Genomic DNA, 25,425 nt, shown 5'->3' with positions numbered 1-25,425 from the left:
GAATAATGTGATTATTTAGGTATACATCTGGGACGCTGACAAGTCGTTTGAGTTCTGAGTGAAATATCATTAGCTTTGTTTTAATTGGGTTTATTTGTAAAAGATTGCTGTGGCACCATTCCATTAAATTTATAAGGTCGGCATTAATTTTTGATGTTAGGTAACTTAAGTTATCGCTAGAAGAAAATATCGTAGTGTCATCTGCATACAGAATGCAGTCAGTGTTATTGAGGCATTTTTGCAGATCATTAATGTAAATTAAGAATAGAAGGGGGCCTAAAACAGATCCTTGCGGAACTCCTTGATTAATTGTAATTGGTTGGGATAAAGTATTTGATATTTGTACAAACTGAGTTCTGTTAGCGAGGTAATTACGTAGTAAACTAAGAGTGGGCCCACAAATTCCCAGCGCTTCTAGTTTTAAAAGGAGTATGGGATGATTGATTGTATCAAATGCCTTCGTAAAATCAATGAATACAGCTGCCGCCCAAAGTCCGTTATCAATGAAGTGTTTAATTTTGTCAGTAAATTGTATCAGTGCAAGCTCAGTGGAATAGTTAGGGCGAAAACCAAATTGATGAGGTATCAGAAGGCTGAATTTTAGAAGGTAGTTCATTAGACGGTTAACAACTGGATTTTCGATTACTTTACTGAAAATGGAAGAATAGTTATCGGACGATAATTAGCCAAACTGTATTTATCGCCTCTCTTCTGTATAGGAATAACATTGCCGTTTTTAAGTTGATATGGAAAGTCACCAGACTTAAACATCTTATTGATAACATTAGTGAGAACGGGCGACAGTTCGTGTGCAACAAGTTTAATTTTAGATGGAAGGATAGAATCTAAGCCACACCCGGTATTTTTTAAGCTGGTTATTACGTTTATAACTTCATCTGGGGATGTTGGACGCAAATAGAAAGAGAAAGGACAACGAGTGGGTCGTGTGATTTCAGCGGTAGGCGTTTTGACAAGCTGTGAAAAAAATGAGTTAAACGCATTTGCTATGTCCGTAGGGTTAGTTAAACTTCGCGTACCGTCATTAATTTCTGTAATGTTGCGGTTTTGGTCCGAGAGATTTAAAAACTCCTTAATCAATTGCCAGTTCTTATGAGTGTTGTGTCCATTTTTAAGTATTTCGTTTTCATAGTAACTCCTTTGCAATAAGAGCACTGTAGCTCAGATAATGTTTTCCGCCTCCAGATTTTAATGCAGGTGATGCTATAATTTCGCTCTTGACTCCAGAATTGCAAACGCGATGTATATACAAATATAAATTTCATATAGAATCAGCACATTCACTCTTTAGCTTTGCACACATAACGACATCCAGAAGCTCCGCAAGAAGCGAACATCCTGGAATTGTGGATATGTACTTCGCCAGACAGAAAATTTTGCCCCAATATGGTCCTACAAGTATCAAAAGAATTTCCGTGCTGTAAAAGCAAGTTTTGATTATAGGAATAAAATATGATAGTGAAAAACCAGATTCTCTTTTCAGCGTTTGCAAGCGGCACCATAATGACCCTGTGTGCTGTTGCAGTGCCGTACATGGGCACAGCCGCTAGTGTACGTATATTCATTTCATCAGCCTCCCCTTTTATATTTCTGACTTTCTCGCCTATATATGGTTGCTGTTCAACCGCATATTTCTTCCTCCAGCTTTTCATGTCATTCTACACTTCTGCGGCGGGACCATTCACTGGGCTTATCCTTCTCGCCATATCTTCTCCATGGACCAACTCCAAGGTAGCCGTTCATTGTACGGTGCATTGACATGTGGCAGAGAACATAATTTGGAAAATGTGTACGACACCTGAACAGGCTGATAGGCAGAAAAAAGACCAATAAAAATTTTAAGTGCTGTGTCTGGTGGCAGCGCCCAAGAATACTTCAAAGGGACACTGAGGACACAAGGAAGTTAGCCTGTATTGACACCTTACGGCAGATTACTGCATTTTAACGAAAATAACATTGCTTCCACACAAATGGAGCTTTTTATAGATAGAGAATGTCAAAAATCAATTAAATGTTTAGACATCAACTGGCGGATTTCGCTACTTAATTTTTTAGTCGCTGGTTTAAGAGGCCAGGCTAAAACCCATTCGTTTGCAAATGCTGATCATGGCGTCCTTATCGGCTCAGAAGGCCGCGAATTTGAATCCAGGGGCTGGGAAATTTTTATGTTTAACTTTCTCCGCAAAGAGCCCTATTTTGCTGCAAGAAAAACAACGACATTTGCGTGGATAGCTATAGAATCAATTTTTACAATAAAAATGGGATCAAATAGTTCGTACTCATAAGATCTATTGAGACAGGATTTAGACCCGACTCGGTCACATGGTTACAACGGGGTCACATTGTTACGGGGTCACATGGTTACAAGTGGTGGCTAGGTGCTGATACAAGTAGCGAAAAGGGGTCGGGCGCCAGCGAGTGTCTCTTGACGCCAAGCAAAATGTAATAAACAGGTGCTCAGTACCACTATTCACGTAGGTATGTAGGAGCAGTGCCGCTGACTTTATTGTTAAATTCTAACGTGCTCATTTAAGTGGCGTTGTACTAACTGTAGCAAGCGCGAATAGATCTATTCATGCCTCTGCGTTCTCGGAATACTGTAATCACATACACTGGGACGCCCGATCACTCCTTAAAACCAGCAGAGCATTTTTTTTCTGCAAAGTTTTCTCCAGGGATTGAACACGTTATTTTAACCGCCATATTGGGCCACGTTTGCGTTTAAAAGTGACACTATTGGCTTGATAAAGTGTTCATTTCAATTAAAACTATGATGATGTACCCAGCTAACAGCTTAGATCGTTAGCAATGGCGGCTCTGTAGGCGGCGACCAGTGCGAGCTGTCAACCTGGAAAAACGTTTCTGCCCTGCCACTGGCTCACGTTACCTGCCGCTCCTGGCATCATAGGAGACAGCGCGTCAGTATCTAGAAGAACTATTACTGGGGCTCTTCATCCAATAACTAAGAACGTCATGCAGGGAGACAAAATCTCACCAATGCAATTCACCGCCTGCTTACAGGAGGTATTCTGAGGCCTTAGATGTGAACATTTGGGGATATGAGTTAATGGAGAATACCTGAGTAGTCTGCAATTCGCTGATGACATTGTCTTGCTGAGTCACTCAGGAGAACAATGGAAAATAATGATCAATGCGTTAGACAGGCAGAGAACGCTGGGTCTAAAAATTAACATCCAGAAAACCAAAGTAATGTTCAACAGTCTAGAATGGAAACAGCAATTCACAGTTGGCAGTGAGGTGCTGGAAGTGGTAAAGGAATACGTCTACTTGTGGCAGGTAGTGACCGCTGCGCCGGATCATGAGAGAGAAATAACTGGAAGTGTCAGAATGGGGTGGAGCGCATATGGCGGGTTCTCTCAGATTGTGAATGGTAGTTTACAAATATCCTTGAATAAAAAAGCGCACAACAGCTGTATCTTACCTTTACTCACCAACGGGGCAGGAACGTGGAGGTTAACGAGGTTCAGTTGAATTTATGGACAACGCAGCCAGCCATGGAAACAAAAATGATAGATATAAATTTAAGACACCGGAAGCGGGCAGAGTAGGTAAGGGAACAAACGCGGGTTAATGACATCCTAGTCGAAATCAAGAGGAAGAAATGGGCTTGGGCAGAACATGTAATGTCAAGAGAAGATAACCGCTGGTCCTTAAGTGGATTCCAAGAAGAGGCAAGCGCACCAGGGGCAGCAGAAAATTACGTGGGCGGGTGAGATTAAAAAGTCTGCAAGCATACAGTGAACGTAGCTGGCAAAGGACAGAATTAATTGGAGAGCAGGAGAGCCTTTTGGCCTGCTATGGGTGTATAGTCAGGCTGATGATGACTACTGGGGCTAGTTAGTATGTCATGATACAGTTTTAGAAAGCGCTAACTGGCGCCGGATCTTGTGTGTGTGCGTCTGCGTGGGTGTGTATGTGTGTGTGCGTGCGTGTCTGTGAGTGTGTGTGTGAGTGTGCATGTGTGTGAGTGTGCATGTGTGTGTGTCTGCGTGTGTGTAAGTGTGTGTGTTTGTGTATGTGTGTGTCTGTGCGTGTGTCTGTGTGTCTGCGTGTGTGTGTGTGCCTGTTTGTGCGTGTGTGTGCGTGTGTGCGTGTGCGCTCCTGTGCCAGCTAGCGCTTGCAAAAAATCGCCAGTATCTAATCAGTCTATATTAACGGCGACCGGCATTTTGTGCCGCCGGGCGTCAAGTGGACGCAGTAGGGTAGATTTGGCTGACTTGCCGCTGCAAAATAACTCCGTTTGGCCGGGCCTTAAGGTAAGCAGTCACTCAGGGTATATGCAAACGCATAATATGAAGGTCTAACAAATTTATCCCTAACAAATAAAAAATATTTCTTTGTGGCTACTTAGGCTGTTGTCGAAGGAAGCAATACTGAATTTAGCTGGAACAAGGATGTCATTTTAGGTTAGTCAATCATTTATGTTTTCTATGTTGTCAATTTCTCGCCACCATTGTATATTGGTATTGTTATTACGCAGTCATGTTAAAAGAACAGCACGTATACTGTTATGTTGCGAACAACAGAAAAAGAGCAAGACCAAAATCCTGAATGCGGCTTTTGACTCATTAATATACCTCTTGGCTCGGTCTATTTATGACTACAGTACCAAATAAATTGCCAAAATAGCCTCAATATCTTACGGTTTCTATAATTGTCTGGAGGACACGCTATAAGCGAACTGTGTGTATTATACTGGAGTGGTTCTTTTTCAGGGCGTGGCATGGGCGACCCTACTGGTATGCGGGCTACAGCTGTGGCACGCAGTTGGAAGAAGCCTGTCGAATATTGCACCAGTTCCCTTGCTTCCAAAAAGTCTGGACCGCTGCCCGCCTTTGGCCAACACTACCGATACAAATACAGAAAATATTAGTATGGCGGGGGACTTCACGCCAAAAAAGTGGGTGTCATTTTGCATCACCTCACTTGCAGTTGCGCCATATTTTCGGTTCATGAAAGCAAGAATCATATGAATATTCGTATTTTGATGATCACAGATGTACATACTCGTGCGTCAACGCGGCAGGCTCCATAGGCCCCATATAACTCCTAACAAAATAGATAACATGCATTTACTCTGGTCACTGCGCCTATTTCATGGCAGCATGGCATAAACCTTTGTTTCTGCTTATCTTCACCTGTCTTAACTATCGTAATATGTGCTATTCAACGGGAAGCATCATGCCGGTGACGCCACGCACGATGCAGTTGGAGCAGAAGAATTCTTATAGGATAAGCAGTGTCGCGTCCGGTGCAAATTCAGCGGCCATCAAATAAAACTTGTTGCTGGGCGAGTTGGTGCATCTTCTTCGGTAAGCGTTGGTGCAACATAAAACATTCACGTGAAATTTAGACAGGATGATGAGCTACTGTTGTCAGTAGCGCGTCGCCCTGTCTTATTTTCACACGTGCATGTTTTATGTTCCGCCAACGCCTACCGAAGACTATGCTTAGCGGTCTTAATAAAAATAGAATTAGGGTTTATGGGTTTGTGGAGGTTTTGCGTCCCAAAGTGACTCAAGCTAAGAGAGACGCCGTAGTGAAGGGCTCCGGGAATTTCGACAACCTGGGGTTCTTTAACGTGCACTGACATCGCACAGTACATCGCACAGTACAGCCTCTAGAATTCCAGAAAAGATAGAAATAATTACAGATCTTTAAAGAGCAGCCGTTGTAATGCAAAAGACAAGGGCGGAAGGCGCATGAATTGAGATAGCCGCGAAAATTATGTCCATGAATTGGCGAGATTTCAATTTAGCAAGCTGCCCGGTATAGCAGAGTGCTTGATTCGTTAAAACTGCGAGAAAACTCAATAAAGCCTGAACTTTGCATCATAAATGCGCCATGTTGTTTCATAATGCATGAAAAACAATGTAGCATTTCCTGGTTCATTGCGTTCAAGAACGTTGCAAAACTGAGTCTACTCGTAGATTCGTTTATAACGGAAACTATGAACGCAACTAGCGATTGTATACACCTAGTTTTGTAAAGCTGGATCCTATTACTCTCCTTCTCCAGCATCTGATTACATCCTACGCGCCAGACATACTCAGTTGGAGCTCCGAATACTTTGCGAATGGAGTGGTATTGATCCGGATGTCGATGCAGGCACAGTCAGTCTCGCTGAGGCCGTAGTGTTTAGAGGAAATAGTGGTCGTGAAAATTAATCTCCTGTGGTAGTTGGCAAAAACTGATTTGAAGACAAAAGCGGCGAGGTGACGTAAGGTTAGAAGTGTACGAATGAAAACGTTTTCTAAGAAAGTGAGGAATTTGAGCAAACTTTGGAACTGGTAAATAAAAATAAACATAAAAAACCTAGCACGGTGGCAACTGCCAGAACCGCGTTTAAAACAGACGCTCCTATCTTCCATCCATCCATCTTCTACATAAGGCAATCGACTATAGACGCTCGCTCTCCACCAAACAAAAAGGTCAAAGCATTTTGTGGCGTACACGTGGGCTTAAAGAATGGCAGACACACGATAAAAGTCGCTTCGGGAAAGCACAGATCTTCGTGCTTGAAACGTGCTTGAAGGTGTTGTTCCAAAGCTGTTGTCATATCTGCCCAATGCTTGTTCCTCTTTCCAAAAAGTAATATATCTTATAACTATATCTGTTGCTCAAGCCAGCGCCGGCACTTCTCTTCCTGTCCTCTCACCTCTTTCATTTCATTTCTCCATTCTGTCCCCTACCCTTAATATTCGCTGCCCCAACTCAGATGCTTCAGTATCGATGGCAGATTCCGGGGCTAGCAAAAATTTTTTCCCTTCCTATTATTACTTCAACGAACCACTACAACAACATGGAAGAGTACAGGCAGCCAGGAGCGCCTTGCGCCCATAGCTTCCATTTGGCATCCGGTACACTTGCTGAACCGCACACTTATATCTTTCCTTTCGCTGCCAATGACTGGCGAGACTAAGTGCGAGGTCTTTTGGTGTATAGTGTCGGGTACGAAAAATAGAAGTGACAATTGCCCTATCGTCTGTCGTCTTGTGTGTTTCTTCTCTGTCTTCGTCTAAGTTTTGCGCTAACTTCTTCTATATATAACAAGCGTGTTTCAGCATAAGTAGTCTAAAGTCCTAGTTTATGTAGAAATCCCTTAAATTGAGTAGCTGTTGCAGCGAAGTCTTCGCAACAATACCTATGAAGCACCCCAACTCCCCTATTATATTAAAGCTCCTGAATGGGGCCCACCTGGACCAGTGAAATGCTCTTTGTCGGGTGCATTCACACTGCAGCTCATATAGAGAAGAAGCTTGGGAAAACGCGGGCATATTTTGCGACGTACAATGACGCAGACGCTACTTCTGGAAAGGATGTGAACGAAATTCATGGAAAGATGTAAAAGAGTGGGAAATTGTGCGATTATCATTTTTTAAAATTAATTTCAATTCTCTCCGTGGGGGAAATCTTCCCATCCACTGGCTGTTTAAGCCACAGGTAGAAAGTCCTGCCGCCCCGTCAAATGTCACAAAATTGCTTTGCTTCACTTGAATTCGTCTCTAATAATTTTGTTCACTAGCGCGGGAAAACATCATTGCCATCACCATGCGGGGACAGTAATTTTCCACCTGTTGGCTAGACAGGAACCGGTTGTCCTAAAGGATCATGGGAGGTGAAATACTAGAGGCCCGTGCACTATGCGATATCCACGCACGGTAAAGAAACCCATGTGGCCGAAATTTCCGGAGCCTTCCACTACGGCGCCCCTCAGATACTGGGCCGCTTTAGGACGTTAAATTCTTTAACACTATAACGACCCTACAGGGGTCATGATAATGAGTTGTTCGATCCCGGCCGTGGCGGCTGAATTTCGATGGAGGCGAAATTCTAGAGGCCCGTGTAGTGTGCGGTGTCAATGGACGTTAAAGAACCCCAGGTGGTCGAAATTTTCGGAGCCCTTCACTACAGCGTCCCTCATAGCTTGAGTCGCTTTCGGACGTTAAGCCCCCATAACCAACCAACCATGATAATGAGTGGGTGGTTCTGTAACGTTACCAATCATGTTGAAAATGTGGGGCCATATTGCCTGTTGTGAATCCCGGCACATAAAAATTATGGATTGGTCGCACGACATAGTTGTAGCGAAGCGATTGGAAATAGACGATTTCTCAATTACGGTGTGTGCTTTGCCGGCGTCCACGCCCATTTGTGCATTATCTGTGACAATAATTTTGAACGCGCTTTGAGCTCCCTGCAGATTCCAGTAATGGTACCACGAGCAATTCTTGCTTCTTTTAAAAAAGGGTCGCCCGGTACACTGCGAGTTTCAGTGTTCACGCCGATAATTGTTAAAGTCGGGCATCTTGTTTTATGGGCTGCTGTTATTGCTACTTCAGAATTTTTTACGGATGGCTGCTATTGTACTATGCACCCGTAAGACTGGCGTAATAGTTACGCCATTTAGCTTCTACGCTCAAGGACACGGTATTTAACCCCTCATTCGTGGCCGCTTCTTGCTGGAGGCAAAAGCTCGTAGAAACACCAGTGTGTGCTGGGCGTTTTTTGTGCATTTTAACGAACCGCAGGTGACCGCAATTAATCTGGAGTCCTCCACATGGCCATTATTGCCCATATGGGCTCTGCACTCTTAGCTCATGTGCCTCCGGCTGTCCTGGTTTTCCACTGCACCCCTAACGTAAAGACTTACCTGGGAAAGTTGCATGGCAGAGTATTATGGCATGCGGTGTTCCACATCCCAACCCTGCATAGAGCGACGTTCCAATGCACTGATACTGGCGATGACAGTGTGTTATTGCATGTCGGCCACTGGGCAAGCGCTGTGGTACGGCACCAAAGAAGATACCCTGAATGCGCGCCGAGTATTCTATTCACGCACTACCATGGCTACTATGGCTCTGATTAAAATGGAGCCGAATTCGTCATCAATTATTTCAAGCAGAAAACGCCGAAGAATTGTATAAAATTTCCACCTCTGGCCTATATTGCCGCGGAAGGGAGTGTTGATCTAATACACTTGCACTTGCTCTAAAAACCGTAATCCTAGGAGCAATCTCGACACGTTTGTGAAGACCAGTACATCTGATTGTGCACGTAAGTCCAAATGTGGGGAAAATACATTTTTTATATAAATCGAAGTCACCACAATACGTTTTAATTTCGATCGATGTTTGCAATATACACACTTAGAGATTATAGAGTTGTACACTGGGCATGCAAGTATTCTTCCGGTTTGGTGCAGTAATAATTATAAGAGCGCCCATTTCTTTTGATACGCAGCTCGGCCGTATTTCCACTGTACCAGATCTCGTACTACTGGATATCTCTGATCGGCTTGATGCTGACCATGGTTTTGGGAACCGCCCTCAGTCTCATGACAGGTGAGCCGTCTATGCAGGGTGTAGTTGTCGAAATAAAGGAACTTTGCTAAGACGCCTTGAGAATTTCGGTGTACATGTGGCGAGTAGGACATAAATTTCTGCCACGAGGAATTGCATATCCGCTTGATATCCACTCAATGGCACAAAAAACGCTGCAATGTTGCTGCTTTACTACTAGAAGTGCCTGCTGAAAATAACTAAGGTTATAAAAGCTGAAGTGTCCAACTCAAGCGAAAACAGCTGAGCGTCTTTTTATAACTTCCACCAAGCACAAATAATTACTAAGGAGTAATTGGATAACTTTCTAATTTTCTCCCGCAAATAAAGTGTCATTTCAGCAGCTGTGGACCGCATTTAAAGCACAGCTCTTTGAAATATGTGCACCGATGTAACGTGCACACAAGTATTTTACAACCTTAAGATGAAATCCGTGAATAATAATAAACCACACCGTGACAGCTGCTCGAGCATGTCTTTCGCGCAGTCCAGATACAAAGACCCATCGGAGCCAGGGTCGGAAAAGCAGATTTTTTTCTCTCACAGACGCACCTAGGGAGGCTAAGTAGCACAGCTGTCATATGGTTGCATTTTTTGTCTCGTGGTGCTCTTTTTGAGGCTTGAAAATAAAGCTACATAAATAGTTCCTTTGTGCAAACATTTCAACGAGCTTTTTTTTCAGGGCAGTCTACAAGTTCTGTTTTGGTCTTATATTCTTGTACCCAATATTTAAAAAAAAATAGTTGCTATTTTTTCATCAATACTGGTTCTAAAAAAACAAAACTTTGACTAGGACAACTTTCAACAGAAATTGACGGGTTTGCCTCTTTGGGCGCTCCTTATTTTTAAAAACCTTGGTTAGTTCTCCTTGGAACTCCCGGTATTACAGTGTTTTTTCTCTTAGCAAAAAATCGGCTACTAAAGCGCTTTGAATCCGCTCCAACGTTGTCTTTTATAGATAAACAATCCAGAGAGAGCAAGCATCATGCTGGAACCGGGACGTTTTTGCGAGTCTTCACATGACGTTTGGTGTTTCTTTTATTCGATTTTAACGTTGCAAATATCTTCTAGAACGGTGAAAACTAGGTCTGTCTTACTACCATGCCATGCTCCCAAAGACCCACTGTTAGAAAATAACAAACCTGCATTTATTAAAGGGTCATTTTCATATGGTACATTTTTTTCAGGTGGTGGTCAAAACGCAGAAAGAAATTTGCGCTTTACCAGTCCGCTGTTCGTAAATTTCTGGAGGCGATTCAGATTTCTGCGAAACAAATTTCAGGTGAGCACGGGATCTCTGGCTGAGATAACACACATGCGTTGACGAACCTAAAGTCTCTCACCCCTCCTCCCTCTGCTCTAAAAGAATCTTACTCTAAGCACAAATGTTCGTGGTGATAAACTTTACATTCAGCTATTCGGCCTACAGATAATTACGACAGGACCTTGCGCGGTCATGACGACTCAATGAAAAATTACATTTGTTGCAATATGGCTTTCATTCCTATCCAAACACGCATCACCCAAGTTTTAAAGAGGTTTACAGAAGCTTGATTCAAGGAAGGCAATTTGACAGACATTATTTACCTTGCGTTCCCACACGTCCAGTGTGAAAGCACTGGTACTCTACTCTCCAATGGGAATCTGCGGTCAGGGTGAAGTGAAGCCTCGCGCACCTCGCCTTCGGAATGAAGAGGTGAAGGCACCAAATAAGGCGCGCATAGCAACGGGGAGTGCTATAAACTTGTGGCGACGATCGTTCCAGGGATAACATCAATAGAGAGCCCCACGCAGCGCCGATCGCTAAGGTGATCAGAAGGAAAGCACTGTGCCTTTAAGCAACTGATGTCGGGCTTTGCTCGTATCAGCGATGATATCAATAAGGGGGCACGGCCATGCTTTGATTCCTCTTCCGCTTGCGCTGTTGGGACCTTGCTTTTTTGCTTAAGTGTCTTGCTGCACTGCCGAGAAATGCGCGCATGCGCGCATTGTCAGTCCTTGTTCAGGGTGCTCCTGACTCTTAAGGAGTACGCACAAGGACGATATAATCCATCCCTAAGTGACGGCGGCTGCGTACAAGTCATGCCTTCGAGAGTGCTCAGGGCGACACAGCTTACGGTTTTGCTCCGGCAGCCGCTGCCGATCAAGGAGGGGACCGTTAATTCGGCCGATACCTGATTCTCCAGGAGATGTGGCTTTCGGCAGCATGCGTGGGGTGCAGCCCGCTGCCGTATTTCTTTTTTTGGCGGTTTCCCTCTGGTTTCTTTCCTCTATTATCTCCTCTCCTTTCGGGCATCCATTGTTTCCCGCTTCGTGTTTTTATTCTTGCCTCCAGTGCCCCGACACACAAACAACCCCTAGAGGGGATATTGTTTTGGCCCCATCCTTCATTTTCGACCCCTGCTCCTCTGCCCCCACAGCCTGGCAGCTTCGCTCGTCCCTCTAGGCGCCTCCCTGCTCGATTGGATGCCTCCCTGCTCGCTATGTGAATAGAGAATCCAAGACAAGAGGCGGACTTCCGCGGATCGGTGACGGCGCTCACCTCCTAATCACATCATTCTTCCGCGCCGATGTCCCCCGTGTGAATACAGCTTTAACCCCCACTTCGCGGGCCGTGCCCCAGCATTCCAACGAGGGCCCACAGGCGTCTGGGCTTGCTTGTCCCGCTGAGCAGCAAAGACAGGTCAGGCAGCCCTTGTGTGTGGCTAGACAGAGAAAAAACCGCCACCAGATAATGCATTAAAGCGAGCTCGGCTATTGCAACATCAAATTGTTCGTCGCCAGCGGCAAAGAAAAGCTTCGCTTGGAAAAATGTTCATTATTAAATCATTGAAGCAAAATCACCACTGCTCCCATTAGGTTGTTTGATCTGCCGCATTTGATTGATCACTGCATTTGCACATGCGTATTCTCCTCATTCATTATGATCAGCGTGACCAAACCGACTGCAGGAAATAGGCCTCTCTAATATCGCTCCAATTAACACTGTCATTTGCAGCTGCGCCAAACCTTTGCTTCCAAACTTCTTAATCTGATCCGCCCACCTAACTTTCTGCTGCTCCCTGCTACCCTTACCTTCTCATCGAATCCGCTCCGTTAACCTTAAAGACCAGCGGCTATATTCAGACAGATATTTATGGTTATGTACCGCTCGAAATACCGCCAAATGATTGGAATGAAGGAAGGGAATTGCCAAAAAAATCTCCATAAAAAACAGCACGAAATCACACAGGCAAAGTTCCTTAGCAGATTTCTTTAGGCTTTGCAGAAGCTTGATTGAAGAATAGAGAAATTAGATTATAAAAATTAGCATTAGTACTGAGTTGAGATGTCCGCAAAGAGCATAAGGTAAATTGCAAAGGCTCTTCATTATGGGAGAAACCTGTCTGCAAACTTTCCTTGAAGGAGAAGCAGCTCTATTTTATGATATATATTGTTTGCTTTTTCTCAGAATGACAGGTGAATGGCTAAGGCAGCAAGCATATTATTTTACTTGAAGGTAGAAAATTGTACAAAAGCAGTTCAATTTCTTATGATAACACCGTCCGCGCTTCACCCGTCCATTCTCATCAACTTATAAAAAATTGCATACGAACTTTGTCTTCCCATGCCGGCATCTGAGCATATTTCTGAGGGTTAGTCGGGGGGCGGGGGGAGGAATTTCATAACGTTTTATCGCATTTATGGCACAAAACATCTCTCTGAAAGCATTTTGCTCAGACAAGGTGTTTGCAATGTCTACAGGAACAACAAAACGTTACAACGTTGAAAGAACGTCTAAACGCATCAAATATATGCAACTTCAGCTAAACTGGAAAAATAACACTGCAATGAGAGAGCCACCAGTTGTGAAAGGACACATATTTAACGAAAAATTTGTGAGCAGCAGACAGCAATGAGAGTTACATTAAATCGCTGCAGTACAAATGCCACGTGCAACGCAATGCAGCTAATCCGTGCAACTCATGCACTAAACTTTGAATTCATACCATGGTCCCTGGCTTTTATAGCTAGCCAGAAAGGATGTCTAAAATGTGATTGCAGTGAATGGGTAACATGGAAATTTTCCTGATAATGTTTCCGGACTTTGCATGTTATCAATGACTGCAAACATCCGGGAGACGCCTAGCCAAAGTCGGACAGTTAAGACCCTAATTACTGTAGTAATGGTGTAACGAGTTCTGGGACTCCGTACGTGAAATATATTCGTATTGTTCATAGTGTATTTATAAGTTTTAAAATATAAAAAAATTTAGAGCTCTTGATTAGCTTGTCACTTTAGGTACACTTTCAATAATATTTAAAATACAACGTAAACGTTATTTGTTAACTTTTATCGCACAGATACAGTTTGAGACAAATATGTGAAACACCAACATAGGTAACAATTCTGGAACTTTATTTTCATGTTTCGTGCTGCAGTCTGAGGAATGTTCACTACATTGTTAAAAAATTTTGTACGATGATTTCAGTAGTTTGTACTGAGAAATTTGAGCGCAGGTTGATTTTCTGATATGTTTTTTATGGTTTATGCGGGTATAACGTTCCAAAGCCACTCAGGCTATGAGGCACGCCGTAGGAAAGGGCTCCGGAAATATCGACCACTAGGAGGTCTTTAATTTGCAATGTCATCGCACAGTACACGGTCATCTAAAACTTCGCCTCCATTGAAATTTGACCTCCGCGGAAGGGATCGAAGCCACGTCCCTCAGGTCAGCAGCCGAGCGCGACAACCACTGAGCCACCGCGGATATAATAAAGCAGAAAGCTTTGGTGCCTCTTAAGTTATCCTTAACAGCACAACGTCAAAGCATTGCATTGCAGCTTTCTCGCACAAGGCCTCTAAACTATCGGAATGAACAAACGCTCCTTAGTTTTATATAGCGGTGCAACCCTTGCCCGGTTGTTGTGTCCTCTCCCGCTGTTGCTGCTTCCTGTCAGAACGCGTTGAATCGTACTTGTCCCATTGCTTCAAGCAGAAATGCTGAAGCCACAAAAGACGCGGCTTCGTTTGGAGCGGAAGGAGGGGCGTGGCCCGCACATAGAGTAGCGCGTTGCCGTTTCCATGAAATGTTATGGTCAGTGGGTGCACTGCCGATTCACGCATGACTCAAGTGCGAGAAGCATTTTCGTTCCACAGTCGAACGGTTCTACAATTAACGCTGCTCCTATGAAGTGACCTGCTTAACGAATGAGGAAACTTGATTTTGGCCAGCTGCCTATTCTAACAGTGTTCCGAACGCCACTACAGTGCTGACAACACCAATAAACTTAGGTGTTTAACGAAATGCTTACGCGTTACTGATCTCACAATTTTCACCTTAAAATCGTAATACATGACAAGGCACGACGGTTCCTTCGGCAATAATTTCAGGGTTAGAGGGTACGACGATTCAAGTGCCACGACTAGCCGCAGTGTCAAGAATAAAAGCAGCCTAAGCAGACAGCATAGACAATAACAACTCTGTTCTTTAGACGGGAAGCGAAAGCGACTTCCTGCAATCAGAGTTGTGGTCAATGACATCATCAGACAACCTGTCTAGCGGACACCGGAAAGACTTTCATGTGTGCGTGCATCCGTACGTGCGTATACTAATGATCCCGGAGCAGCAAAGGCGCTTTGACTTTGAGTTTTGCAGTGCTAGTGCCATCTAATTTGATCGCCCGGAAGAAGGCACCTCCTGGAGTTTCGCGATTTACCTGTTTCACCACAGTTTAGGCCGTGGTGGGGGGAGTGGGAGGAGCAATAAACAAGGTACTGGAACGATGCGACTAGTTATATTTGAATGGGATTTGCGTCGAAGCTTAGTCTGAAATTTGTTTGGTTTAGAGGGTTTAACGTCCCAAAGCGACTCAGGCTATGCGAGACGCCGTAGTGAGGGGCCCCAGAAAATTAGACTACTTGGGGTTCTTTAACGCGCACTGACATCGCACAGTACACTGGCCTCTAGGTATTTGCCTCCATCGAAATTCGACCGCCACGGCCGGGATTGAACCCGCGTCTTTCATGCCAGCAGCCGAGCGCCATAACCACTCAGCCACCGCGGCGGACACTTAGTATGAAATTGCTGTGCCTGGCACTTCAAATTACACACAGCGAGAGCATAGGTAAACTGAAATTCTTGGTAGCGACACACCTTATGTGATGTGTGCGAGGGCAGCGCAGCCGCCTCTCGCAGGCAGCTCGCAAGCCGATATGCATACTGCTGTGTGTGGGGCTCAGGAGTTGCACTCTGACGGGACCACAGGTCAGGAACGACGCTTGCTCTGACAACCGCCACCGTCACCAAGACACGTCCCGTAGAGAGTGACTTCGAGCCCCACATGCAACCACTAACTGGTGGCAGTGGTGTGGGATTGAAGCGCCACCTTCAACAATACTGCGACTTGACCAAGCGGACAGTGATGATGACCCTTGATGTAAGAGAGGCATTTGACTCTCAGTATGTTGTCGGGATTGACAAAATTAGGTGTTACATATTCTGGGAAGCATAGCGTTGAAAAATCAAATTCTCTACGTCATCTACTTAATATAGGCCGTCCTAGCAGAATAATTCTTGGTTTCTGTCAAAATGGTAATACTCTTTAATTGGAGGCCGTATGAGGGCGCGATCGTTGTAAAGAACTGGCCTCTATAACGAAGGAATTTCGTGGTTCCGTGCATTTTCTATAGAGGCGTTTGACTAGAGCTTAATTGGATTCGAACACAACCAGCTGCGCACCTGTGCCGCAATTAAGGGGTCCACAACCATGGAGTAAGGAATCGCTTCACTTTGGCAAGGCAGTGCATTGTTTTTCACAAACCCTCTCACTTGTGCCGCATGAAACAGAGGGGCTGCTGAGACATCTCCCTGCTACCAGTCAGTTTTACGCAGGTGGTTGCGAGGCACGTTCTAGGTATGACTGTAAACGCTTTTAGGAAGTCATTATGCAACCGCCGCCCAAACCTAGCGCGATCACTCGTGCTTGCCTCTCGTACCCTCCTCCTACAATTATTACCTTACGGTTCCGCCTTCCTCTCTTCCAGCGCTAGCCGCTTAGTCAAAACCAGGAACGGGTACACAAGAGTTGCATTCTCGAAAAGAGAGCTCGAGAAAGACGGAACCTCATGTATCGCAGTACCTGCATAAGAATCAAACCACGAACGCAGTACGAATGTCGGCTATGTAGTCGCCCTAGGTGCGCGGAATAACCGGGAGAATGTATGATGCCTACGTGCAAGCGCAGTCCTACCGGATACTTTGTAATTAGCGAAGAGAACGGAGACAAACTAGGTTGAACGAAACAATATATAACATGATAGGAGACAGTCTCACGGAGGTCGCTTTACCAAGGATATAAAATTCATATATTCGGGGTGGTTACTAGGAGGAGAGAGTGCCGATTTGTCCACCGTCCGCATCGCATTCTAAAATCTCCGCACCACTTCTAGCCGCATTTATGTCTTAGCTGTCTGCCAAACATCCTCCATTTACATGACGAACTTACTGGAGCTCATGCAGAAGTGGCCACATCTGGCATTGCAGCGTCGCCAGCACTGAAATCAACACAACACAACACAACAGATGCTGCAGGGCTTTCCCTTTAGGTTGCGCTATAAGGGACAACAGCATCGCGCAAGCGGACGCGCTGCGAACGGTCACATCAAAAGGGTAGGGCCAGGTGTGGAAGAAAATGAAACAGGAAGGGTGCCTCAACGCGGAGGCGGGAAGAGTCGACCGCGCTTGTCTCGTTTGTCGCCGAGAGAGATAGCAAGAACTCTTCACCAGATGCTTACCGTGCTTTGCCTCGTCTCATAATCTCCTCTCGCTCTCAACACTGGCCGCATAACCTCACTCATGTGCTCAAGGGCTCATTTTTCCCTTTGCATGCAAAACATGCACAGCGCTTTTCGTCTTATGACACGTTACCCTATAGCGTACCGTCGCGAGTAAAAAAGAATAACAGAATGACGTCACTGTAGCGGCGAAACTTGCATCATGCGGCTGCCGGGCGCCGTGCTTTTGGAATACACATGACACTTTCATTATCGGCGTCTTCGTAACCGCAGTGCCGAGAGTGGCTCTGTGCCGCTCCTGTGGCACGTCCCTAGTGCGAACCTTTTTTACTCGCGACTGTACCCCTCGTCGTAATGTTAAGCGTCTCTGGCGCATCTCCTAGTGCATACTAAAGATCTGATGCCCGTATTGGCGCACTTACCGTGCCTCCCTCTTAAAATTTTTTGCCGGGCAGCTGGAGGAGGTCTGTACTCTTTGGAGTCTCTGCAGCGGATTTCTTGGCAGAAGAAATAACCTAACTTGCACTGCTGCGTCTCGAATTTCTGACAACATATATGTGACTTGAGAATGACGGCATGGAATATATAGGTCGGCGGATTGGAAATAGGAATTTTCTCGTGAAAGAGAGCTTAGTTGCAAAGGTGCGACGTATAATAAAGCGCGACATATAGAGAAGAAAATGCATGCTGCGCCAAATCTTTGCGCTGGCTAAGAAATTCATGAAAAGTTCATGACGTTGCGATGACCTGCAGAGCACGGCTGTTTACTAATTATCCGTAAACTATGCTTGCGATAGATAAGTTCTCAGCAAAGTTTTCTTTTGTAGCGAGAGCTACATTAAGGCAGCATTTCGAGCCTTCAGAGTGGAGTGGCGTCGCTACTCTGAAGGCCCCGTGGCTGCGCCACAGATTGGCCACGCCGCCACACTGTGGCTGCGCCACCAAGCTGTCACGTGGTTGGTCACGTGGGGCGGGGCTGCTGACGGCAGCGCGGCGCCGTGGCTGATCACGTGGTTCGTCACCTGGTTGCTCACGTGACCAGCCACGTGGTGCGGAGCAGCTGCTGCTGCCGGTTGCGCGGCGCGCCGGCGAAACCGGGCTTCCACATCTGTACGCATGCGCAGTGTCAAGTGGGACGAAGATGTTGAATGTGCGCCCAGCTAAACGGAGCGGCGAAAGAGTGACTTTGCAATTCAGCTGCGAAAGTTCCACTCGGCGATCAGTAGCTATCGCGTCAATCCAGGTTTAACCAGAGCTAAGACGCCACCAATATTTTTTTCTACCTTTGGGGTTTCGCAGTAGCAAAATTCAGAGATGCGGTACTGATGTGTTGAGTGCCGCATTACGCTGGCTGGCGTGAACGCTGTTAAATTCTGTCTGTAAAATGCGCGGGCACATATCTGCAGATGTTTTGAGGAAGCGCGTTCTGGGGCATCGCCCCAAGCGGATTCTAAAAAATTAGGACCAGCCGCATGGCTTCTGATTTTTAACTCCTAGTTCAACATCTCACGGGCGTATCGAAGCGTTAGGGCGCCTCATGACCACAAGTTCCATCCGATGATGAGCAGGACTACGCAATGCAAAAGCTGGGGCCGATGCAGGGTATAGTAACGCAATTTCGCTCCAAATCCTGCCACCTCCTCCCTCTTCCAAAGCGCGCTCGCCATCTGGGATAGGACAAAGACAGTGCGAGGAATATGCAGAGCGTTGTCACATGATTTCTGAGCGGTGCCACGCGTGGGGCGCAGTTGGACACACGTTTCAAAGATTTGCTGTGAAACCCTTTGCTTATGAAATGCTTTCCTGTCTACCACAGCTTCTGAAGCGCTAAATGCTATGGAGCTTGTTTTTTATAGGCCTCAGCTAACGCTTGGCGGATCCTAGGTCAAGAAGACGGCCAATCCAACCGAGACAGGAGTGCCGCCGAGGGAAGTAGTTCGGTGAAGGGTGGACGAAGTGGACTGGTTTGTTTACACTTTGTAAAACGTAAGGAGCAATTGGGAGAGTCTCCTCTACCACAATCATGGCCGACGTTTATGGTATTATCATTTTCTAAACTATATTTATCGAGGACGCCATGTCGTGGTGAGAGTGCAGTATCGAGTTCACTTTGACGCTCCAGAACACACTCTCACTCGACATGCCCCTTCCCCCCGTCACGTGTTGAGCTGCAGGGGTAGGATTCCGTCGAAGTCGCGTTAACTGCGGTATGTCAACATGCAACTTGGAAGGAAACAGCGCAAAACGTTCTGCGTCGGCACGCGTGGCGACCACCAGTTGGCTATGGAACATCCCATGCTGGAATGGCAGCTTCCGCATGTTGTTGATCCATTCGGAAGAGAGCAGTGCAAAACGTTCTTTGCTGTTCACTTCCAAATACATCACAAGAATGCAGAAGATTCTTTTCCAGCAAGCGCTTTCCTATGGCCAACTGGTGGTCGCCACTCGGGCCGACACCAAACACCCCAAGCGCGACGCCGGCACGCGGGAGGGGAACCTACGGAAACTGGTCCTTGGCCTTGGAACATAGCCGCTGCATTTTGGCATAATACAAACCAGCGCACCACGGCGGGTCTCCGCATGTGAAGAGGCACCGAGAATGGGATCTTTTGTGCTCATATTCCAGTGTGCCTTTCTTTCAATTAGAAAGCATTATATTGCTCATGAAGCGTTGCTGTCCACGCCAGACGGTCCGAGAACCCACGTGACGTCCTAACGTCATAAGCTGCGCCTACATCACCAAAAACTAAGAAAAACCAAATATACAAATAAGATTTTTCCCGATGTATATTGAGAAACAAGGCCGGCACAATTAAATCAGCTTCACTGGCCACTTGATTAGAGCCGCCATTTTTTTTATCGACGTGTTATTTATTACAGTGGTGGAATGTTGTATGTATATGAGCTGTTTACAAACATTACGAAGAAGTGGCGAATAAACACAATGCATAACAAAACACACCTAAGCAACCAAACACAAGAAAGAAGTCTCGAAGACCACAACAGTGAAGAGTGAATGCCACTCTGGTTCGAACTAATCGGCACTTACATTTCTTTTGGGCGCTCAATCATTCTATTTAAGTTGCATCGAAGTACAACACCCAGCGCAATAAGCTGCAAGCCTCTCGTGCTGGCGTCGGGTATTGTCTTCATCAACTTCCATTTGAGCGGCCTTAACACATCAGGTTCGATGGACACTGCATTAGACTAGTACGACATCAACGCAGCACAACACCCCACGCTCTAAACTGCAGATGTATCACGATGTATCACGATGTATCACGCGTCAGACTAGTATTCCATCGCCGCAGTCGACACCCCGCGTGCATGCGTTGAAAATCACAGCACGTAAGAAATCAGCAGTGCTCTCCGTTATTGTCGGTTTGTGGCTGGCGCACTGTGACACGGCCAGGACCGGTGACTGGAGTCAGATGGAAGGCGTGGTCCATTACGGCATTCCTGGGAGCAATGTTCGTCGATGCAGAAGGTGCACTGACAAAGCTGTGTTGGCTGCTTCCACACAAGAATTGCTGTCGCCACCGCTGGTGTGGGTGCGATAGGAGCCGCTACCGCAGCTGATATCCTTGGACTTTAGGTCTGTGCCCAATCATAACAAGCTCGGGCTCTGAGAGAAAACATTATTCATCATAGATGTTTGCTATATGATTTGCTGCAATTTGCGAACGCACTGCATGTTGTCTCCGATAGCATAAAAGCTGAACGCCGCAATACATGAACCTGAGATGCAGTTTCAGACGACAGTATCGTTCTGTACATAAGTATCGCCAATGTCTCAAGATTAGAACGTAAAAAATACACTTAGTCATTATATCTGTTGGTATATTTTTCTGACTGTTGTATTTTTCAGATATTGTGTTTAAAAATTGCTCAATGGTGCAGCGTTTAAAAAGCTCAGAGAACATGTTTTCTTCTTTTCCAACAGATAGAAGAAACTGAAATGAAGAACAGCATAAAAAAGATAAGGTATTACCAAGGACACGAAGACGAGCAAGCAGCCCTGGACACGTAATTTCCGCCCAGAAAAAAATCTGAGCTGGCCTGAAGACGTGCCTGAAACAAAATAAAATGGACCATGTGCGCAGCAAGACATGCTTTGAGAGCTGAGCAGAACACTAAAGTGTGTTCTATTCAATGATGAGAGAGAAGTGAGTTCGCGGCCGTATCTGCCTTCCAACGGTGTCTTTGGCGTGTAGCGTCATTGATTGGCAGGATGGAAACAGGATCATCAGCCTGAATGCACCCCATAAAGGGCAAAGACCTCTCCCATGTCTCTCCAATTAGCCATGTCCTTCACCAGCTGTGCCCACCCTATGCCCGCAATCTTCATCTCATCCGCCCAACTAACCTTCCGCCGCCCCCTGCTACGCTTGTCTTCCCTTGGAATCTACTCCGTTGCCCTTAAGAATTTCGACTAGGATGTCATTAACCCGCGCTTACTTCCTCTCCCACTCTGCCCGTTCCGGTCTCTTAAAGTTAGAGCTATCATTCTTCTTGGCGTGGCTCACTGCGTTGTCCTTAACTTAAACTTAATCTTTTTCGTTAGCCTCCACGTTTGCGCCCTAAAGATACAGCTCTTGTACACTTTTCTCTAGAAGGATATTAGTTAACGGCCATTCATGATCTAACAGAACCTGACATAAGCGCTCCATTCCATTCTTATCCTTCCAGTTATTTCCCTCTGATGATACGGATCAGCTGCATTTCTCTATCACCTGGTTGATCGTGTTAATATGATCTATTTTAGAGTATCCGTTGCGAAAGCTTCCCTGAATATTTAGTTGATTAATGACTAAGATTGTACTTACTCTATTGCGGTTACCTTAGTAAATACCTTGCAGGGAACGGACAGTAGCTGATCTGTCTGCAATTTTTAAGGGCTTGGCGTCTGCTTTCTTAAAAATTAAGACAATACTGGCGTTCTTCCCCACATCTGTTAGGGTTGAGGTCATAAGGCGTTGCGTATACAGGGTGGCTAGTTTTTCTAGCACAATCTCCCCTCCGTCGTAAAACATATCCGCTGCTACCTGATCCTCACCAGCTGCTTTCCCTCTTTGCATTGCTCCTAAGGCTTTCCTTACTTCTTTTGTTATTGGCTGGATGACGATTTGGTGTGCGCTACGGTTGCTCTCATTAGTTTTCTGATTAAATTGGCTACTGTATAAATTTGTTTAGAACTCTTCAGCTACTTTAACTAACTTATCCATATTGCAAAAGACATTGCCCTCCATCCCTGTTAAAGCATACATCTGGGTTTTTCCTATACCTAGTTTCCTCTTCCCCGCTTTGTTTAGGCTACATTCGTTTTTTTAGAGCATGCTTGATTCTCTCCATCTTAAACTTCCTTATGTCGGCTAACTTGTGCTTATTTATTCATTTAGATAACTCTTTTAGTTCCAATTTGCTATTGCGTTAGACTCCCTAATGCTTTGGCGTTCCTTAATCAGATCTCTCGTCTCCTGAGGCAGCTTGCTGGTATCCTGTCGAATCGACCTACCGCCTACTTCTACTGCGCACTTCTTTATGATAGTTGTTTGATTATCGTTTATTACATGAACATTAATATCGTCTTCCTCAGGTAAATCTGAATATCAGTTGTGCAGTGCTATACTGAATTCCTCTATTTTCCTTCCTACCTCTAACGCGTTAATGGACTTTCTATTCCCAAGCTTCCTTCGTTCCCTCTTCAAGTCTGAGCGTTCCCTCTTCAAGTCTGAGCTAATAGACGATTTCGAAAAGTTGCGCGCGCCTCCTGCGCGGACGCCGCAAAGCAAGCTAGGAATTGTGAGCGAGGTTACCGTGCAGGATCCACCGCAGGAGTGGTACGCCATGGACGCCGCGCAACAGCAGGCATAAAAAACGCTTTTTCAAGTACTTGTAATACTTTTGTGGCATGTTTGCGCCGCGCAAGCGATCTTTACATTGCCATACAACTTTTTTTGTGGTTATGCAGCCGACGCTACGAGCACGAAGCAAGTATTTTCGCACGTGAGGCATCGTCTCGCGCTCGCAGCTTGCGTTGCATAGCAGCACCGTTTTCAGCGTTTTATAGCTATGCTGCAGAAGGCATGAGCGCGATCCTACGGCGAGCAAGTGTGTTTTGCTGGTGAGCACGCGCTAACAGTGTATTTGTTTACTTCTCGCCCGTCGCAAACCTCCCAAATTTGTGCGGCTGTCCCGGCGGCAGGCGTAGTGCGTAGCGTAATGTACATCAATGTTTGTTGCAACTGTGCGATACGCTCTTGTATGAATGTATGCGCTGTATTTCAGGGAAATACCTCAATATCGAGCACTGCCGATTCAGCCTTTTGGCTATGGAGTGCTATTTAATCTACGAACGAGTCTGAAACAAGTATATTGTCGAAAGAAACGGAGAGAGCATACGTTCAATAAAGTACACCTCGCAAGAAAGAAGTGGTTGAGTTGCACTTAGGTTGTGCCAGCACATTCTCTTGTCTATAGTGTTGTTTGAATAGCTCGCAGCAAGTACGAAGCAGAATCAACAAATTCTTGTATTAGAACTGTTACATTCTCTGTAGCTTAGCATAGCATCGCGATACAGTTAGCAGTTGCTGCTTGTGCTATATTCAACGAGTTTGACAGCTCGTACTTTCTCGGTCGCGGTGTCTATTTCTTACTAACGTGGAGTGGAGTTAGACGCAGCCAAGATATGAACGTGCCTCCGTGGCTACAAGTAACGTGAACGCGGTCGAAAAAAACTGCGGCGGATGTTTTGGCTAACCGGCAAAACATGGACGCGCCAGTACCTTGTGCTTGGGCAGCCTCAGATTTTTAAGTTAGCTAGTGGTTTACCGAGCCCGTCCTTGTGCAACATTCGTCACGGCCGCGCGTAGTAAACGAAGCAGGTGCAGCGTTGTTTTTCAAGCATGCTTGCCACAAGTGACCAAGACGCAATGTATGAATACTTTTATTTCGTGATCGCATTGCTGATCCCATGATCAGCTGTGTATGCTTCCCTGCTCCGTTTAGATGTGGAGTGCCAAAAAAAAACATTTTGACACTTGCTTATACCCAAGATGCAGGGAACCACTACGAGCCATTTATAATGCACTTCCTCATCAAGCAATGTTATCGAAAGGACCATGGACAAAGCAGTGTAAGGACGTGCCAGATGGGTTCTCAGAACAAGAAATCTTGGCACATCAGAATGGACATGGTGCTCAGAAGCGCAATGTAAGCGGATACACGATGTTTAAATCAGAGAATGCTCACAATGTTCTTATTTGTAAGTCTGACAGGTGCAGTTTTGTCAAAGGAACCGGGGAGGCATCGTTCTCCTTGGCAAAATTATATAACCCTGCTGATGTTCTCTCGTCAAATGGAAGTGTTGTTGAAGGAACCTAGAACTGCTGGCGACGGCTGGAGCTGCAGGTGTTTGTAAACATGTAGTTGCATTACAATGGTTTGTAATAGACCTGAAGCGCTCTGTGGCAGCCTACGCGCGAGACACGCAGTTGTGTACAGACAAACCGAGAGCATGGGGTACTGGGGCTAAGAAGGCCAACGTGCACACATGCGAGTTTTCACAACTACGTTTTGGGAAACATATGCCAATGAAAGCTGGCAGGCATCTGACTCAAGAAACCACAGTTTATCTGAGAGTGACAGAATACCATATCAAGAGAATGCATCAGACACAGAAATATATTGCAAACGCCATACAATGCAAGACGCTGGAGGACAAACTTTCTGCACGTACGCGTGAAACGAACACAACAAGAAAAGGCTCTAGGTCAGATGGCAATCAGGTTACCGGTCCAAGCCCTGTGTATTGAGCATATGCCAGCTTGGTACAAGTTCGGCTCCTGTGAGCTAACTTTAGAAGACTCATGGGCCCTCGAGCAAGCAACTAGGATGCAGAGCTGCTCTACAGCATGCCGCTTCGAGAGATCCAAGCGCCTGACTGTTTAACACCTCGGACTTGTCATGGCAGAGGCCAGCTGACGAGAAGATTTTTTAAGCAGCTGTTCGGATCTAGCAAGACGCATACCAAATATATGGCTGATGGTTTAAGGAATGAAGATGCAGCCGTGCAGCGTTACATAGAGAAGAGAAATGTGGCAGTCAGGATGTACTGCTGTGGATTGTGCGTCAACTCTGTTATCTCTCTTAGCGCAACTCCTCATCGTGTTGTAGAGGAGGGAGGAGATAATGGTCTCCTTGAAGTTAAGACCCTCTCAGCTGCCAAGGGACGGGGTGATGAATTAGAAATTGCTGTGAATACGGCAT

The 25,425-nt window shown here is 45.6% G+C and overlaps 1 protein-coding gene across 1 annotated transcript in view; it reads left to right on the top strand.

Annotated features, from left to right (window-relative positions):
- LOC144103341 (sodium-coupled monocarboxylate transporter 1-like) overlaps positions 1–21,260 on the top strand; it is a 68,840-nt gene extending 47,580 nt beyond the window's left edge. The window contains exons 11-16 of the mRNA XM_077636085.1: positions 1,502–1,569; positions 1,663–1,749; positions 4,755–4,939; positions 9,283–9,383; positions 10,568–10,662; positions 21,101–21,260. Coding sequence (XP_077492211.1) covers positions 1,502–1,569; positions 1,663–1,749; positions 4,755–4,939; positions 9,283–9,383; positions 10,568–10,662; positions 21,101–21,187 — 623 coding nt within the window. The 3' untranslated portion in view covers positions 21,188–21,260. The remainder of the gene's footprint in view (positions 1–1,501; positions 1,570–1,662; positions 1,750–4,754; positions 4,940–9,282; positions 9,384–10,567; positions 10,663–21,100) is intronic.
- Positions 21,261–25,425: the final 4,165 nt, after the last annotated feature.

Source organism: Amblyomma americanum, chromosome 9 (genome assembly GCF_052857255.1).
Source record: "Amblyomma americanum isolate KBUSLIRL-KWMA chromosome 9, ASM5285725v1, whole genome shotgun sequence".
In the NCBI taxonomy this organism is placed as follows: Eukaryota; Metazoa; Arthropoda; class Arachnida; order Ixodida; family Ixodidae; genus Amblyomma; species Amblyomma americanum.
The sequence above is the reverse complement of the archived record's forward strand: the minus strand, read 5'-3'. Positions and strand labels throughout refer to the sequence as shown.